General features: G+C 36.6%; 1 protein-coding gene across 1 annotated transcript in view; it reads right to left on the minus strand.

Moving 5' to 3' along the window:
• Positions 1-19233, minus strand: part of Asxl3 (ASXL transcriptional regulator 3) — a 134887-nt gene that overhangs the window by 45472 nt on the left and 70182 nt on the right. The window contains exon 9 of the mRNA XM_033757482.1: positions 14065-14228. Coding sequence (XP_033613373.1) covers positions 14065-14228 — 164 coding nt within the window. The remainder of the gene's footprint in view (positions 1-14064; positions 14229-19233) is intronic.

Genomic DNA, 19233 nt, shown 5'->3' on the forward strand with positions numbered 1-19233 from the left:
CCTTCATAGGTGGAGGAACATAGGAGTTCTATTCAGATATTCTCTTTCTGTTAGCTTTTTCAGCAACTCCAAACTGAGTTTTCACCCCACAATGCCACCAAAATTATGTTTGTCAAATCACCAGTGAGCTGCATATGAGAAGTCTGATGGCTAACTCTTAACCTTCAGCATTTAAGTATAACATAAGACATGCCCTGCTTCTTGAATTTCCCTTCTCTTGTCTCCAGTGATACTCCTAATTTTCCTCTGCCTTGCCTCACTGGCTGCTACTCTCCAGTCTCCTTTGCAAGCCTATTCTTTTATTCAACCATTATGTCTTGGAAACCTTAAGCCTTACTTAGTCTTAAACCCTCTCCTACACTAGCTATAGCTCATATATACACACACATTATATACATATATATATATATATATATATACATAGTTATACACATATATGTATATATGGGTACATGTATATATGTATGCATGTATGTACAGGTAGCACTGGAAATCAAATTGAAGGCCTTACACATGCTAAGCAAGTGCTCTACCCAGGTTGGAGACTAGGGCTGGGGCAAATAAAGTCATGCAAGTGTGTATACTCTGTCAAAGTCCCAAGAGCCAGGGCACACGCACAGAACACAGAATCTGGAATGACTGCAGTTCCTGAACACTGAAGGTGGGACGAATCAGAAAAGCACCATCTATGAAACCAAGCAAGCCTTCAGTAGGACAGCTTAAATCTGACACCAGGCCAATACAGCAATCATTCCAAATGCCTTGCTTGCATAAGGGAGGAGCAATCTAGTAAATAGAGATACAAAAGACACCCTACCCCGTATTTTTGTGGCCACACTCTGCAAAGCATACTTCTCTACTTTCAATAAATGTAAGTCCTCACTAACTTTTCTGCACATCTGGTCCAATTCCTTGTTCAGGACACCAAGAATCTGAAAGAATTTCTTTGGGACCCAAAAGCTGGCAACACTTCCACTGGGCTACCCTCTCAGCACAATTATCTACTGTTTTAATTAATACACCTATATTAATGGTCCCCATCGTTTTTAACTTTAGCTTAGAACTGTAGTTTAAACTTGCAGACTGATATAGTCAGCTTCTAATTCATACTTTACACAGAGCTTTCTCAAATGTGTCTCACAGCCAACATTTCCAAAACTAAAAAGATGCTGACTTAAATCTGTCATGGGTTAGAGTGCTACTATAACAAAATACCTTAGACTGCGTAATATATAAAGAACAGAAATTTATTTTCTCCTAGTTCTTGAAGCTGAGAAGTATAAGATCAAGGCACTGACAGATGTAATGTCTGGCAAGGGATGCTCTGTCCAAAGATTGCATTTTGCTCCTGTGTCCCCAAGGGGAAGAAGAGACAGAAGGGTCAAGAAACCCTCAGAATGCTTTTTTAATAAAGGTATTAATCTCGTTCACAAGGACAGATCATTATGACTTAGTAACTACCTCAAAGACCTTCTTTTTTTTTTTCAGCTTTAATTGAGTTTATTGGTACATTTTAGGGATACAGTACAGTTACATTCATTGTTGGGATCTTGTACCTCTACATGACAAGTCTTGATTCTCATTTTTTCCCCTTACCTCTGCCCTCCCTTCACCCCCTCCTCCCCTCCCCATCTACAAACATTTTATTTTCATCTTCTTAATATCATCACCTTGGGTTCAAGTTCCAACACTGGAATTTTAGGTGAACACATACATTTAAAGCACAGTATATGCTTTTCACCCAATTCAACCTATTTCAATAATCAGGAGTCACAATGATGGCTGCTTTCCTGACCACTTCACACTTGCTTCATCAGACCTAGCTCTGTACAGGGAAAACCCATATAACACCTTCCATTACGAGCCCAGAAAGAGCTTTCCTTCTCAGTCACTCTCATTCTCTGCTTAACCGCGTTACCATTTCTCCGGTTAACCTAGTCTGACATTCATTATCTCCTGTAGATACTCCTCATAGGCTTTGCCATCTGGATGACATTTTCCTCCTAGGTTCCAAAACTTACAAAGAAATTGTTACGGTTTAAATATGAAGGGTACCTAAAAGATTCATGCACAGTACTGAGGATCTGAATCTCCACGTAGTATTAAGTCAGAGGTGAGACCTAGATAATCATAAGAAGGATGAGAGTGTTGGCTGAATGGGCTGTTAGAGGGTGGAGATTAGTTGGAGGAAGTAGGTCACTGGGAAGGCAGGCATGACCTGAAAGTGTGTTCCTACTCCCCAGCCCCTTCCTCTCTGGCTCCCGTGCCCTCTCTCTATTTCCTAAATGCTATGAGTTGACCAGCTTTTCCCCAGCACGCTCTTTCATTCTGATGTTTCTGCCTCACCTCAGGTCCATAGTAATGGAGTTAAGCAGCCATGGACGGAAACTTCTGAAACCATGAGCCAAACTATAATGCCCCTTCCTCTCTAGGTTGGCTTTCCTAGGTATTTTGGTCAAAGTGATGAAAAGCTGACCAAGATTGAAATATGTCAATGAGAAAAGGGCAGTGTCACTTTAATGGAAATTCGGAAGCGTTAAAGGGAAATAAATATGCATACTTAAACTGCCACAGTAATAAAGACATACAATTATTATTGGCTTCCTCTTATAATTCATGCTTTATTCTTTTACATCGTCTTTAATAAATTTTATAAATGGAATTAAGGTATTTTCTTTGACAATTATATTTTTAATAGGGTTTAATAACTACCAGGAATTCTAAAGGTGATGAAATAAGTAAAATCAGTTTTATTCCTTTTCCCCTTAACTCTCATTTAGGAGTCAGTGTAGGTAACCTATTTAGAACAGTGTAGGGTGACCTTACCATGAGGAATTCTTTTATTAAAATGACAGGCACAAATGTAAAATCCACCACATAAATAACTTCCTACATCAAACTCTAGAACTATCTTTTTGATAAAAAATTCATAACCCCTTATTTTCCCTATGTAAAAAGAGTTAAATAACAGAAACGTAATTACATAAACAACTGGACGGCAATATTAAACATTAGTAAGGCAATATGCGAGTGGTAGGAACACCTGGCCAAGATACACTTCCTACCCATGAAGCTGCCACTTAATATTCCGTATACAAGAGGCTGAAATTGGCTTAATAAACAAAAGGGTATGGTTCTAGGTTGAATGAATTTGTATTTTTCTATTTAACCACCTTATGCTTGGGACTAAAATAAGCTTCATTTGTCAGACTGCCTATTATCTATGGTTCAATCTAATCTACATCTTATTGGACACATGTTGAAGCAGAAATTGATAAATAGGATTTGATGTTACCCATCAGTTAGCTAAGAAGTAAGGTACAGATTAAATCAGATTCTTCCACAAGTGATTTCCATATCATTAAACAAATTATGTATACCTCCATAGCCTACATACTGCCTGATAGTGACAACGGAAATATCCAGGCATGGTCTGCAGGGATATCTTTGGCTATGTATGATTTACTATCACTAGTAAGTGACTTAGGCAAGAAGGAATAATGGATTTTCTAAGTACTTTAAGATAAGCTTTCAGAAGCAAAGAAAAAGCCAAAGTGTCAGCTCCATTAAAATAATTACATTTCAAGTACACACTTACTTTTACCTAAAGGCCTGAGATACTAGTATTTTTCATATCTTCAATACATTTGAATTTTATAATCTTTTAGGTAAATTGACATTTCATTATATACGCTATTTGCAGAACAGAGTAACAGTATAATTTTTAAATCAATATATATAGTACATAGGGCAATCTCTAAGAGAGGCCTGAGTTATTGAAAATGTATGAGCTATTTCCACGGAGGAAAAAGATGGAGAGTCCTTTCCCATTTGCATTTATAAAGGCTTCTTTAAATATATACACTGATGCCAACAGAGCCATCAGAAATCAATAAATCATATTCTCCTGTGCTGTAAATGTCTGACATACACATTCATTTTCCTCGTCCAAAATTCTCTGCAAAAGGGACTGTGTAAATGTTCCATTTTAATTTAATGACATTCTCCATGGTTAAAATTATGTGCATTATTGCCAGTGAGTGCAAAACCTGAGGAGCACAAAGCCAGATAGGATTTTAAAGAGCCTCCACAGTACATATCCTTCCATGCCTAGTCATTTAACAGACCATAGAGAGATAAAGAACAAAATTGAGAAATTAGCAAGAGTGGACTGAAATACTGCAATTACTATTTAGAAAAAAAATAATAGACATAATTTATTTAGAAGTAGCTGGGGGTGGTCTTACAAGTATTTGCAGACAGTCCTGTTAGCCCCTGTTGCTACCAAATGGAGGCAGCGGAGAATATCATTCAGAAGTGATACTGATGACAGCAATGACAACAACCTATTGATTAGTGAGGTTCCATTTGAAAGTGTAATAAAAACCTAAATATGACTCCACTTTAGCTGACATTTATTCCACCAGCTGCCATATATTTTTAAAAGGTCACAAAATTGGTCTATGTAGACAGAGTGTATAAAAGTACAAATTCTTAAAGGCAGATTTGCTATGAATAATCAAGGAGGTTCTTAAAATTCACTAGGCATATCTTGCAGCAGAGAGCCTATGCACAAAGGTACATCTGGCTACCTACCCAAGCACTGAATTCCCTGAGCCAATATTCCCACGTGAGCATGGAAGGAAACACTAGAGTAACTCTGCCTATCTGTCAGCTCTGACCAATGCTACTCTGTTTCTCTCTTGTATTTAATGTCTGAATCAACATTCTATGATCAAATAGAGGAATTCTGACCTATGTGGTTACTAAGCCTGATAATAACAGAAGTGGGGTATTCTGAGACTCTTCATTCAACAAAAAGCTTACTTTCTTCAAACCTGCATTTTCGTCTTCCTGAACCTCCAGTCTAGCCCTCCAACCTTACTTTCCTCCTTGTTTGGCTCAAACACTATAATATCCACTCCAAGTCCTTTAAAATTCATTAACTCTTTCAGTTTGAGCTTCTGCAAATTTTCAACCCGTACGAAATGTCTATCTCTGGCACAGCTGTTACCAAGATAAAGGCACAAATATTTAGCATTGCTATGGTGAAAATCATACATGGAGCATCCACTACCATCTAAGCTTGACAACTTTTTTTCCACAAAGATGAATCATGAATCCCCAGCACCATCTATTACACTGCCTTCCAAAGCCTTTTCACTCTCCTGAAACACCCAGCTTCTAGTCTCAGAGCAAACACTCCAACCAACTGAATACCCTAACTTTTCACATTTAATTATTTCTTCACTTCTTTCCTGTTGCCTTCTGATCCCAGGAATCAGTCTCCCATCCCTTTTTTCCATAAACAAGCTTCTTTTTTAATATAATTTACGTGTTCTCATCAATTCTGTAACTCTGACCAATAAATCCAATCCTGTTTTTTTCTATCTTTGCATCAAATGCCTCACCTAGGCCAAAATATATTTAAATCTACTCTAAGTATAATTTTATATTCTTAATTCTACAATAATTGCTAAAATATATATTCCACATTTTCTTTTCCCCCAAAATCCAATTGTCAAATGCTCTTGACTTTATTTCTAAATGTCTGACATGAACTGAGTTGTGTCCTCCAAGCTGTAACCAGAATGTGACGCTAGTGGGATCCCGGGCTTATAATGAGGAAATCAAGATTAAATGAAATCAAAGACAGTCTTCTACGAGAAGACTAAATGTCTTTATAAGTGGAAAGGACATGAGGCACACTGTCTCACTGAGGAAAGGACCTACGGGGACATGTGGCTACGATGACCATCTGTGAGCCAAGGAGAGAAAAAGGACTGAGGAGACTCCAACTACCCCTTTATATTGGAACTCCAGCTCCAGCATTGGGAGAAAAATAAATTTCTATACAACTTTCCATGGAACTTTATAGAAATTTTCACAGAATTTTGTACACAGGCATTGGACTTGTACACTGTCTCGTGAACTAGGCCTTTCTTTTCATTCTGTCTCTGACTAAAGTTCTTCTGCTTATTCTAGACTGCTTATTCGCAGCCTATATTCATTCACTCACCATTTACGGAACAGTTACCCTATATTAGGCATAGATAACAGAAGCAACAAAGGAACAGTCCCGGGGCTTTTGTTCAAATGAAGACATATAAATATATATTCAAGTTAATTATAGATCATGATAGGTGCCGGGAAGGAAATAAACAGAAAATGAGAAATAACTAAAGAGGGAGAGGCGGCAGGTGAAGCAAGAAAAGGCTTTTCCAGGAGACGGCACAAGTGAAGAAGCAGGATGGCAAGGGCAGCAAAGCCCACCAGCAGACCTGCTAGCAGGTATGAAGGTGAGAGAGCTTGAGTGGCAAAAGAGCAGGCTGTGGCTAACCCACGGCAAGTGCGGTGGGGGAAGCCGCTCTCCTGCACACCATGCTGTAGTCTTCCCCTGAGGTTCTCTTTCTAAAATACACCCCTAGCCAGGTCACACTACAGGTTAAAATCCTGGCTGCTTACTGACATCTGAAAGGCTTCTGACACGCCTTTTCCAATCTAACTTTTTTGCCTCATCTTATATCCTGGTTGTCTCAAACTACATCACAGAACTTACCCACTTATCTACCTTAGTGTCTTGGGGACAAGGGACATCAGATAGGGGAAAGAGTTAGAAAAACCTGTGTTCAAAATCTGACTTCCATCGCTTTAGCTGGAAGAAGGTGAGTAAGATTTCCCTCCTTGATCTTCAGATTCTACATACAAAAGGTACATTAATAAAAGTGAAGTGTTATTGTAAGGAATAGAGATAAAATATAGAAGGCCTAGCATTGGTAAGTAATCAACATTATTATTAATAATGCCCTCCAAACTTCTTTGTCTGGCAAGTCCCTGCCTCTTTCCAAATCTAGTCCAATGACACTTTTTATTTTAATACTTCTTTAACTCTCATGGTCAGACTATAATTACCTCTTTTATGTTCCCACAGCAGAATGCAATGACTGCCACTATAACATAATGCTGCAACTACAGGCTTTCTCTTCTCTCTCAGGACAAGAACCGCTACTTAATAATGCTTATATTGTCACTGCCTAGCAGAGCCTGCCATATATATAACAAGTGTTAAATAAACACTGGTTAAATAATAAAATGAATTATATACTCTGCGCCTACTATAAACAGGTGTAACTTGTTTGCATTCACATTATTCAACTTCCTCAAAAGGCCTGTGAGTCAGAGGTCCTAGCAGTCATATGGGACTCATTCAAGTTAGCATCATTTGAGAAGCAGATTAAATGAAGATTTACAAAGGTGCAGCAGAACCACAGAGGATGGTGCAGCAAACCAAAGCCAATAACAAGAATGAGTACTTGACCTGAAATGTGAAGAAGAGCTCCTGGGATTCAGCAGAGAGAAGAATATATGGAAAGGACCTTGCAGCAAGGACTGCTCAGTGGATGCAGCCTGTGCTGATCACACAGGGAAGGTGTGGGGCTCAGTCCTACTCTTCCTTCTCAGTCCAGTCTCCTCTTGAGAATTCAAATAACTGAACTCAATCAGAAGCCAGAGGGTCCCATCTTTCCCCTCCTCCATAACTCAGAACTAATTGTGTGTGTGAGGGTGTGTGTGTGTGTGTGTGTGTAGGAATATGTGTAGGAAAGTGGGGAGGACCTTGGTTGCCCAGTGTGGAATCAGAAGCTACTGGACTAAGCCAAGTTTTCCTATGGGTGGAAGACTGGGGACAATTTTAGGTTTTGAACAAGGGGGCAGGGGCAGCACGTGCACAGAGTCGTTTGACACGCAGATTCAGACATGGATTGAAAAGGGAAGATGTCCAAGTGATGTGGGTGAAAGAGTGGGTCATCTGTCATCAACCATCAGACTGAGTGCAACGAGATTATCCACATGGCGGAGGGGAATAGAACGGCAAAGATGGAATACATTAAGAGTTGGAAAAGGCAGCTTTTTCACTCAGAGAAGTGATAGACAGCTATGGAAAGAACAGAGCCACAGTGGACCCTTGATTTATGAACTCAATTCACTCCTGAGGGCTGGTGTAATCTAAGATTAGTAATTTATTAAAAATGGGAAACAATGAATCCATACAGAAGTAAATTAATAAATGGAAAATCAGAAGAGTCATCTCACAAAATTCTATGTACTTGTAAAGAGAGGATGAGCATGTTTACATTGGAGAAGCACAGCAGATACACTTCCAACAAGTGAACAAGTAAACATTAGTATTCAGACAAAATGAGATTGTGTGCTACTAAGCAGGATGCAAAGAGACGGTATCATTTGTCACAGTATTCCAAAAGGTACATAATCTGAACTTGATCATAAGGAAGTATCATGCAAGCTCAAATTGATTTATAATCTTCAAAAGTATCAAGGTCATGAAAATCAACTGAAGAATGAAAGACAAAACTACTAAATATAATGACAGATTCTGTACTGGATCTTGTTGCTAAAAGTGGTAGTACTGGGACAACTGACTAAATCTGATGGAGTGTAAAAATCACATGGCAATCGCCATTAATTTTCTGATTTTAATTGGTTATATTGCACTTACGTAAAAGAACATCCTTATTTGCAGAGATATACCCAAATTACAATGTACTATATATATTGGATGGGAGGAAGACTAAATCATCAGCCGAAAATATTTTAAATGTAGTTTAAAATTTCCTAAAATTGTAGTACTACCTCCATATTTAAAATAACACAAAGAAAACTTTAGGGCATAGGTCCTCCTGCTGTAGGAGTCCATCCCCAGATTTGCTTCTGGATTAAGGCAGAGTAAAGAAGCCTGAAGGGTGAGTCCAGAGGATCAAACCAAAGACCTCCTAACGTCCATTTGACATTGCTGCCTATATACGATCTCCACATTGATGATCTTTACAAATTCATTTTCTATTTCCTGGCTCCTTCTCATTATGTCTCTTACCTATACTCTCAAAACGTATGCTCCCAATATATGTTTCCCAATTTCAACAGATCTCCTGTCGGATACAATAATCTACGTGCATTGTATTACTAATTCCATCTTCTCCAGTCTCAAAAACCTAAATATTGCCAAATTTTCTAGACATTCAATACAGTAGAACCATCTTAATCCAAAATGTTAAAAACCCAGACTCAACTGCTATTCCAATTCAGTGAGTGGCATTAATTACCGCTAAAATCTCCTAAACACCATGTTAAAGTACTGCTGAGCTCTAACGTAAGTGCGCCATTTCATTCCAACAGTAGAAACACACTTGGGCCACCACGGTAGGCCTAGAGGGATTCAGTCAGTTGGAATATTCCACTTCCTTGGCTGTTTAAAAAATGGTCACGTGGGTCGGGTATTTAGCTCAGTGGTTCTGCTGCCTGCCTTGCAAGCACAAGGACCCGAGTTCAATCCCCAGTACCAAAAGAAAGAAAAGAAAAGAAAATAAAAGGTCGGGGATTTAGCTCAATGGTTCTGCTGCCAGCCTTGCAAGTGCAAAGACCTGAGTTCGATCCCTGGTACCAAATAAATAAATAAATAAACAAAGGGTCATGTGATCTCAACAGTTTCATTAGCATGAACCATACATTTTTGGTTTGAAATATTGGGACAGATGCATTTTCTTTATGCACGAACCAAGAGGCAAGACCTACTTTTTTTATCCAGGTAGACATCCTATCACAGAAATTCAGGCTTAAAATAATGACAAGAAAGGAGAATGATATTTTAAATTCATTATTAAATAATAATTAAATGGTTTCTTGATAATTACAGAATCCCTGGACTAACTATCCAAACCATGCCCTAGCCTCTGCCTTCTACTTACCTGAGCCAATATATCCCTTTATGGTTTAAAGTCAATTCGAGTTGAATTTTCTGTTACTTGCAGTATAATTTATGAAGAATAAAGTTAAATATAAAACCAGATGTAACAATATTATAAAACAAAAAGGAAGTAAAAAATATAATCCAAGACAAACAGGCTTCTAAAAAGCAAAGAACATAAAATACAAATACAGAAAAACAAACATCCAGAGAGATTGGCTTAACAACAGTTGGTGCTGGCAGAATAATGGTAAAATTAGCTTCCCAAATGTTAAGACTGCAAAAATGGAATGAGCGCCACTATACATAAGGCCAGTGTGAGAGGCCCCACAGGACTGCTCTAAACTAGGAAGCAGGCAGACAAAGGTAGTCAAAGTAGCTAAGACTTTCATATTTTGAATTTAAGTCTTCAGACTGTTAAAACTCTGGGGTGTTCTACATAACTGTAGGACATTCCATTAGCTCCAATAAATCTAATCAGATTCACATGTCTATGCCTTCTCTGCTATATTCATTCTGACCCAGGAAAGAGTATTCATCCTCATTTAAATATTTATAACCAAGATGGAAACAGCACCAGTTTCGAAAGCTTGATGCATCGCTGAGCCACTTGCTCCATTTTTCTGTAAAAGGTTTGAACCCACCTGGAAATTTAGGGGGACAGAGAAGAAAACACAGCCGGAGAGAAGAAAATATTGCCGGCTGCTCAACTTGACAGGACTGAGACTTCTGCATAGGTGATTAGGTCATGGGCACAGTATGCATCAGTGTCTCAATCCTCTGGTGCTTGTAGCTGAATGTGTAGCTGGAGGACATGGGCCACGTGGGCTTTTGGAGGGCAGCTCGCCCTGGGTTCTTCCTTCCTGCTCTATTTCCTGGCTGCCTTGAGGTTAGCAGCTTTGTCCCACTGCACTCTTCCACCACCAAGTTCCTGCCTTGGAGCCTGCTGAACGTGGATGAAAACCTCCAAGGCTGTGACCTCATGTAAACATCACCTCCTTTCAGCTGTGGGTGTCACGTTTTGTCCCAGAAATGAGAAAGTTGACCAATTCAAGGAGCTTTAAATTTTGTGCTTTCAAATGCTGACAGGTCCACATGGCCTCTCTGTCCTTTCAAATCCCCCCAGATACAATCTTGAGTTGCTCTTTCCACTTTAACAATCCCAACTCAAAGGCAATCTGTCATTAGTTCCTATTCATTTAGGGTTGAAAATATGTCTGGAATTCATTCTTTTAATTTCCAAGGCCAATGCCCAAGGTCAGACCTTTACCTCTTATCTCAACTAATGCAACTGTCTCTTAACCAGTCTTGCTGTGTCTTATCTTTCTGCCTGTCCAACACATCACTCACAGTGCTACTGGAAAAGAATGACTGTGTTTTATTTATTCTTTGCATCCTTTCCCTTCTACTAGTCCTGACATTTAGTGGTACCACGGGTATTAGAAAAGTACAAAGAGCTTAGCCACAAGCAGAACATCCAGGTTGTGGATCACCATTCTCCTCCTCCGGGCCATTCATACAGAAAATGGAATCTACTAAAACAGTCTTTGGAATGCCATACCTTCCCTCTATATAATCACTTTTCTTTTGGCTGTACTTAAGAAACACCTACCAATCTTTCAAGATTCACCTAAAACATTTTCTCCACCATAAAATCTTTTTTTTTTTTTTTTTTTTTTTTAATACCAGGCATTGAACTTGGGACCTTGCACTTTCAAGGCAGGAGGCAGGATCACTGAGCTAAATCCCTGGCCCTTACCATGAAATCTTTTAAAATACTAAACCTACATTACATTTCTTCAACTATGCAGAGAACTTTCTTTTTCTTTCTTTTTTAAAATTTTTTTGCTATTTGTTTTGCTATCTCATCTTATACTAAATTAAATGTTTAATCTTTCTTTTTTGATACCAGGGATCAAACTCAGGTCCTTGTGCTTGTGAGGCAGGCAGCGGAAACAATGAGCTAAATTACTGACCATCTTTCCTAGCGGTGAGAAAAGTGTATCATATTTCAGAGGTTGTTTTTATCCTCTGTTATTTCTCCACAATACTCATTCTTGTATACTCTGTATTTAGCAAAGTAAACAGCACTCAATACATGCTCTGTAAATATTTCTTGAATAAATACATAACTTCCCCAGAGACTGAATGTTATTTGAGGATAGGAATTACACCATATTCGTATATATTTCTCACAGTGGCTAAAAAAAAAAAAAAAACGAGTAACATTAAGTGCTACAGCTTCAATAAAATATTATGTTTAGACTCTGGCCTCCTGTTACTGATTCTGGCTAAACCTAGAACAATTTGTCATTTTTTTCATTCCAAAAATATTTATTGAGTACCTTGTACATGCCAAAATTTGTTCCAGGAGCTGGAGACAGAATTTTAAATAAGACAAACCACACATATGGTGCAGTGGAGGAAACAGCTGTACAAGCTAATAAATCAATCCTTCCAAAAAGTTCTTCTTGACACCTAAACAGTATTCTCAAACAAGCTCATAACCAGAGAGTCATCAGTGGCTTCCCCCTATACCTTGCTTCAAAGGTTAGGTAACAAAATGTAAAATTACCCCCACTAGATGTGGAGGAGGGGAAGGAGGGAGATTACTGTATTTTCCTCCTCCTGTTTATTTAATTTTAGTGCTATCTCCCCAAAGCCCTCATTATGCTACTTTTGGAAACAACTGAAAGTACTTACTATTTTTTCCATTTTTGTGTTTTTCATCTGTAACATAACCTCTCAGAACTGACCTAATATTTATAGTTCTGTTCAAAGCCCTCAGTGGCTCTGTATCGCAGATACTGGGGAAAACACCGATCAGACATTTTGGCTTCATATTCAAGGATTCTTTCAAAATGTATTTCTAACACCTTTGCAGAATTATTCACATTGTTCTTCCTATAATTCCTATAATTCCAAGATTACCACCGAACTAGCTTTTGACTCTTATCTTTGGACTACTCTCTTGCTATTTTTTCATCCATTTTATTTAAATTCCACCTGTGTCTCAGCTGAATTCAAGAATCTGAAATCTGCCTCAAATGTTCCTTTTGCATAGGACAGTGCAATTTATGTTGTATTTTCCCCTCTAACGTTACCTGTTTGTACTTCATATTTTAGTTATTTAGTTTATACATTCAAAGTGTATATAATCATTCATTATATATTTTATTAAGCATTTACTGCCTTTCTATTTTCCTAACCCATGTAACCTATATCATATTCACAGCACAGTGAATGTTAAGTAAATTCTTGTTGAATGAAGGCAAACTCCCAGGCAAATTAAAAAGCATCTCAACTCAAAATAATCTTTTTCTAAATATTAACAATAATCACCAATGATGAGACGTATAGGAATTGTAGTAAATTCTTGCGTGTCATATTTAAATACGTATGAAAAGAAATGGGTAAATGTGTAGAAACAATATCAAATAAGAAAACTCATTCAAAGTAATATGGAAATATTGATTCATTCGTGCCCACTTCAATTCACATCATTTGAAAATACAAATTCATAAATATATTAGTTAAGCTTATCAACTAGAAACAATGTAGTGTTGGGGCTTGCTGAAATTAGAATCATAGAAAAATGGTTCCAACATACTACTCAATAATTCTATGAAATTTCATAAAAGTTTATGCAGTAACTTTTTCCCTTTCTTTCCTAAGGAAACAGCTTTAGAAGATGATTGATGCCTGCTATTATGAGTCTATATTTATATTCCTTATTTTAGAAGCTTTTCAAAAATACATTTAAAGCATTTCCAGTCATACTAAAAGGAAAGATCAAAGGTGATTATTTATAGGCAATCATCTTCATGATGATAGACTCTCAGAAAGCAAATGCAAACATAAATTTTAAGTGCCTTTTGGAAAGAGCTGAGAATAAAAACATTTGCATAATTTCTTAGAAATTCAAGCTTTTTATTACTGAACTTCAATAGTCCCTCCAGGCAAAGGTGCAGCTACTTCAAATAATTATTTGATAGTGGAAGGTTTGAGTTCTTTGTTTTCCCTCCCCAGTGTGGGTAGGCCTATAGTTTTCATTTTAACACAGTGTATTGGGTTTAAAATTTGAATTGGTTCACAACAGAAAATTTTTTTTAGAAAATGGTTCTATTTGGCAGATTAAACAAATAAGCCACTGACAGCAATAAATACATAGACATATATTATACAAATGTACTATATTGTTTGTTACCAAACAATCTATTTGCAATCAGTCATCTTTGATTAAGAACCCGCCACTCCATAATATAACTACTGACTGATATCCAATGTCTAAGACTTCTACTTACCTGCCTATCCACTTCTGGGAGCAAAAGAAGGAGGTACTGCTGGAAATGCTGAGGTAAGGAAGCAAATGTATGTTTATTTATCAATGCCCTCAAATTGGTGTTGACAAGAATAGATCCTGGGGTTTCTATGTCAATGTCCTCAGCTTTGGTCCATTTCAAGTGTCCTGTGATGAACAAGCAAGAGGTAGGAGTTTACTACAGATTGAGAAAAATACAAGTGCACACGTGAATATGCACATGAAAATTCATATATTCCAAAATATGCTAAACTGTATCACTTCTAAAAATATTTCAAAAGAGAAATCCATAAAACTCCTTATGTTTGTACCTGGCCTTACTTATTTTCAATTTCCAGAAGATAGATTTCTCTCAATACCATCTACTTTTGTATCTCAAAGTACAACTATGCCCCCATTTTAATGATGAAATACTAATTAATCAGAATTTTCAAAAACTTTGAAAGCATATACGTTAACAACTGCAAATTTAAGTTCTATAAAGACTTATGATCAATTGTAAATATAACAACAGGGCAGTCAATTTTAGTTTCATTTCTACTTTTGCAGTGCTAGGGATCAAAACAAGGGCCTTGTGCATGCAAGACAGGAATTCTACCACTAATCTGCAAATCCAGGCCAGTACAGTCACTTTTAATGCACACAATGATAGTGACAGTAACTATGTGTTTGCCATGTTCCAGGCAGTGCAGTGAACAGTGAATTATTTCAGAATATTCCTATTCAAGATAATTTTGATGGTGTAATGTAAAAGTCCAGTCTAGATAAAAACACGTTACAAAGTCTGAAACTTTGAAGAACCATTACACAAATTAAGGCACACTGTCATCCAACAAAAGGCTTCAAAAGAGTTCACAACTCAAAATTATGACCAACCAAAAAACAATTTTAACATAAGAGAAGTCAACTGATAAATGGAAAAGAATTACTATTCTCAGTTACTTGAGCTAAGAGAACTGCTGCACTGTAATTTTATGAGTATGTTTTAAATCAGGGGTCAGCAAATTACAGTCCATTGGATGTTTCTGTAAATAAAATGCTGCTGCAACACCATAATGTCTGGTTTGTTTACATACTGTCTAGGTTTGCTCTTGCAGTACAATGCAGAATTGCAGAGTTGTAAGAGAAATTTAATGGCTGGTGAAACCTACTGCATTTACTCTTTGGCCCTTCACAAGAAAAAAAAATCCGTTGACCTTTGTTTCAAATAATTAAACACAAAGGAAGGAATACAAAAATAAGAAAAAAGCAGGACACTGCTATAAAAGAATAGTCAGATTTTAAATGGAACCAGATAGAAGTTGGATACAGCAAAAAAAAGCATTACTGAGTAATGATGCTACAAAGATAGAATAAGACAAAAATACAGGGAGTGTAATAAGTGGTCAGGGTGAATATCTATAGGAGTTTCTCTATGATAAGATATTTGAATAGTGGGGTGATATTTGAATAGTGAATGGCTGAAATATTTTAATATGTGTTCTCAGAAGAAATAATACACCAAATCTCAAGAAAGACAAATATTCATTCCTCTATCAATGCAATGAAATCTCCAAAAGCAAAAAGAGGTTATTTAATGTCATTTTATTTTGAACAAAATATAAATTTTCTCCACAGGGATGGCAATGACATGGACAGAAAATATCAATAAATAACAGATGAGAGAGGCCTATCTGCAAAGAGCCAAAAGAAAATAAATGGCAATTTGGAATTTCATCTGTAGCTACATCTCTTAAAAATGGCAATGACATGAAAATATTTTCAGTATCCAAAATTAAAATTATATTCCTTAGAAAATCTTGCTGAAATAAGCAATAGTAGGTGTTCTTAGTAAATCAATACTATCAAAGAAGAATCAATAGGGTCACAGAAGCAAGGATGAACTGAAAGACTACTAGATATAATTGCTCTAAACAAACAATAACTGTAAAAATAATATTATGACTGATGGCAGTTAAAGTAGAAATAAAATATTTAACAATAATTACATGCAAAATGGGATGATGTATTGAAATGTGATAATTAAAGACCCTGTCAGGACCATAAAAGACACATGGATTAATATATTATGTTGTAGGTTCAGGGATTTAGCTCAGCAGTTCGGTGGCCTGCCTTGCAAGCGCAAGGACCCAAGTTCAATGCCCGGTTCCAAAAAAATATATATATATATGGCTGTAAAAATTTTATAGATAGTCTTGGAAGAAAAGAAAAAGAATTATTATTTTCATATAAATAAATGGAAGAAAACTGTATGAACCCACTGGCAAGCATAAAGAAGAAAAACTAAAATAAATTTAAGTCTCACAGGAAAGATGAAAATTAGAATATAAACAAAGAAATACAAGATATCTAAAAGAAAAGTGATAACATCATACAAGATAAACAAATGTAAAAACATTATTGGCAGCAAGTACTCCTTAAATGTTTAAGAAATAATTCCTAGAATATATAATAGCTTTGAACTTGCATTCTTTTAAATAATATTTAAATGTAACACTTAGAGAACTAAAAATTTAACATCACAATTATACCAGGAAGTCTTCACATATATTATAAAAAACTGATAGATAAAATTTAAAATTATTTTCAGAATGCAGAGGATTTTAGCAGCTCAATAATTACTCTTGAAACAATGGATTTAAGGCCTGGGGATTTAGCTCAGTGGTGCCGCTGCCTGCCTCACAAGCACAAGACTTGAGTATGATCCCCAGTACAAAAAAAAACAAAAAACAAATCCAAAAAATACTGAAACAATGGATTTAATATTGTTAATAATTTAATACTGTAGTGAGCCATTAAAAAAGCAACTTTTTTCCAACAGTCAAGGAACAGAAAGGAAAAATAAATCACTGCTGACTAGTGAGTCTCAATAAACAACGAATAATTACAAAACCTATCTCTGTTCAAAGAGAAACAGGTATCAAAACACAAAGACAGTGACTCTTAACTGTCTTCCTGCCACATGTAATATATATTTGAATGTTCAAAAGCATATTTTTTAAGTAACTCACAAATTAAAGGAAGTGTATGTGTATATGTGTGAGTGTGTGTGTGTGTGTGTGTGTGTGTTGTGTGTGTGTTTGTTCGTTGCAGTATTTTGGTTTTGATTTTTTGAGAAAGGGTCTCATTATATAGTTTAGACTGGCCTTGAACTCCTGGCAATACTCCTGCTTCAGTCTCCTGAGTGCTGTGATTGTAGGCAGGAGCCACCATGCCTGCTGGAATATGTTTTTGGTGGAAATTTAAGATATAATGCCAACATTTGAAAAATTCTTCTCAAATAGTTTTAAAGGTAAATTGTAAATATTGGAAAGTAGAAAAATAATTTAAAATTTAGGGGTTAAGTGGTCAAATCATAAAGTTAAAAAAAATCGAATAAAACCTTTAAAAAGAAAGGAAAATTTACCAGTAGAAATTCATGAAATTGAAAAAAACAATGAAACTCATGAATAATAAAAATGCTTTGTGTTTGTTTGGTTTTGTTTGAGACAGGGCCTTGCCAAGTCCCTTTTGTTCAGTGGGCTTTGGCCTCCCCTTCCCAGAGTGCTGAGATATAAGTATATGCCACCACAAAGGTCGTTTTTGTTGTTAATTAAACTAATAAAATAGATATATCGATTGAAAGATGACACAAAAGTGACTAGGAGTGAAAAAGAGAGACATATTACTGGATACAGTACATATTTAAGAAGCAGATATAATTTAAAACAGATTTTAAAGAAGTATTTAAAAGAAGCTTTTATTGGATGAGGGGAGTGTTGGGAAATTGACAATAAATGTAAAACTTCTGAAATATATGCTATGACAAGCAATCTGAGAAATTGGGCTGTTGCTATTACCATTTGGTGTGTTTCAACTCTTTAAGCCTATCGAAAAAAAAAAAAGAAGTGTCAGAGAGATACATAGTCTTATGAATAAGCCAAACAATCTATTTAAAAAATGTCCACCTAAGCAAAAATATGTTTTATAATTTTGGAACAAAGAGAAATGTTCTGAATTTGTTGTCACGGAGAATGATTGATTCAATTTTAATTATCCTTACGTTCATATGATTTTCTTATCTCATTAAAGCTGGCAGTTCATTCTCCCTATCAGTCTCGGAGAAGGAAAGAGACATCGTCCTATATAGTGTCTAATTTCCAGATGCTTTGCACGGAGCAGCGACGGCGAGCCTTTTAGAGCTCTCAAGGATACAAACACCTGCTGCAGCACGCATGCTAGAGCTTAGCCACCACTGGCTGAGAGCACCTGAAGCAGTTGAATCTGGGCACAGGAGACGGGGAAGCGGCCACTGCGGAATGGCCACGTGAACTGCACCTTACACCACCTAAGACTGACGTCACCATAAAAACTGTGCGAATGCGTCTGACCAGTATCAGGCTAATTCTCTGTCATTTGGGCCAAAGGGAGTTTTAATATCAGCAGATAAATAAAAGCTTCAGATTCCCGAGCGACTATTGATCACAGGGAGTCCAATGACTCCGAAGCTCATGTTTCCAGAAGAGAAAGCAAAAGAGTCATATGTAAGAAACACACACAGAGACGAAGCCACGCACGAAGGAAGCAGCACACGTGGGAGGCAGACCATATAGCAGAACAGCCCAGACAGAGTTCCCAATCGAAGTCTGCTTTCAGTGCCTCAAAGAAACTGGAGAGAAGGGATTCGGAAGCGCATCTCAGAAGAGAGGGATGAAGTTCAAGGAGAAAAAATATGTCAGAAGATAAAATCTAATCATAAATAAGTGGAATCGACACAAACTTCACAAATGAAATTGTCTAGAGAGTCTAATGTAGTGCTCCGAATCCATTAAAACATGGTACTAGAGTTAAAAGTTACTGCTATTATAGCTCAAATATAAATGCTATCAACCTTGATGTTTAAAAATAATAAAACATGGAGGTAGATGAGTCTGTGAGCATAATTATTTCCCACTTTTATAATACATTGTCCAAGTTTGAATAGTTGAAAAGCCAATGAGCTCTTTTTCATTTTTTTTATTTTAATGTTTTTGGAGGGATATAAATTAATCGTGAAATAATGTTTAGAATTTTGGGCTTTTAGTTTTACTTCTGTTTCTTATTTACCCTAAAATTAATTAAACTTAGTACTTTTACTTAAAATGGTATGACTATAAGAGGACATCTGGTTATA

This window comes from Fukomys damarensis, unplaced genomic scaffold (assembly GCF_012274545.1).
Source record: "Fukomys damarensis isolate Sample0158 unplaced genomic scaffold, DMR_v1.0_HiC HiC_scaffold_30, whole genome shotgun sequence".
Lineage (NCBI taxonomy): Eukaryota > Metazoa > Chordata > Mammalia > Rodentia > Bathyergidae > Fukomys > Fukomys damarensis.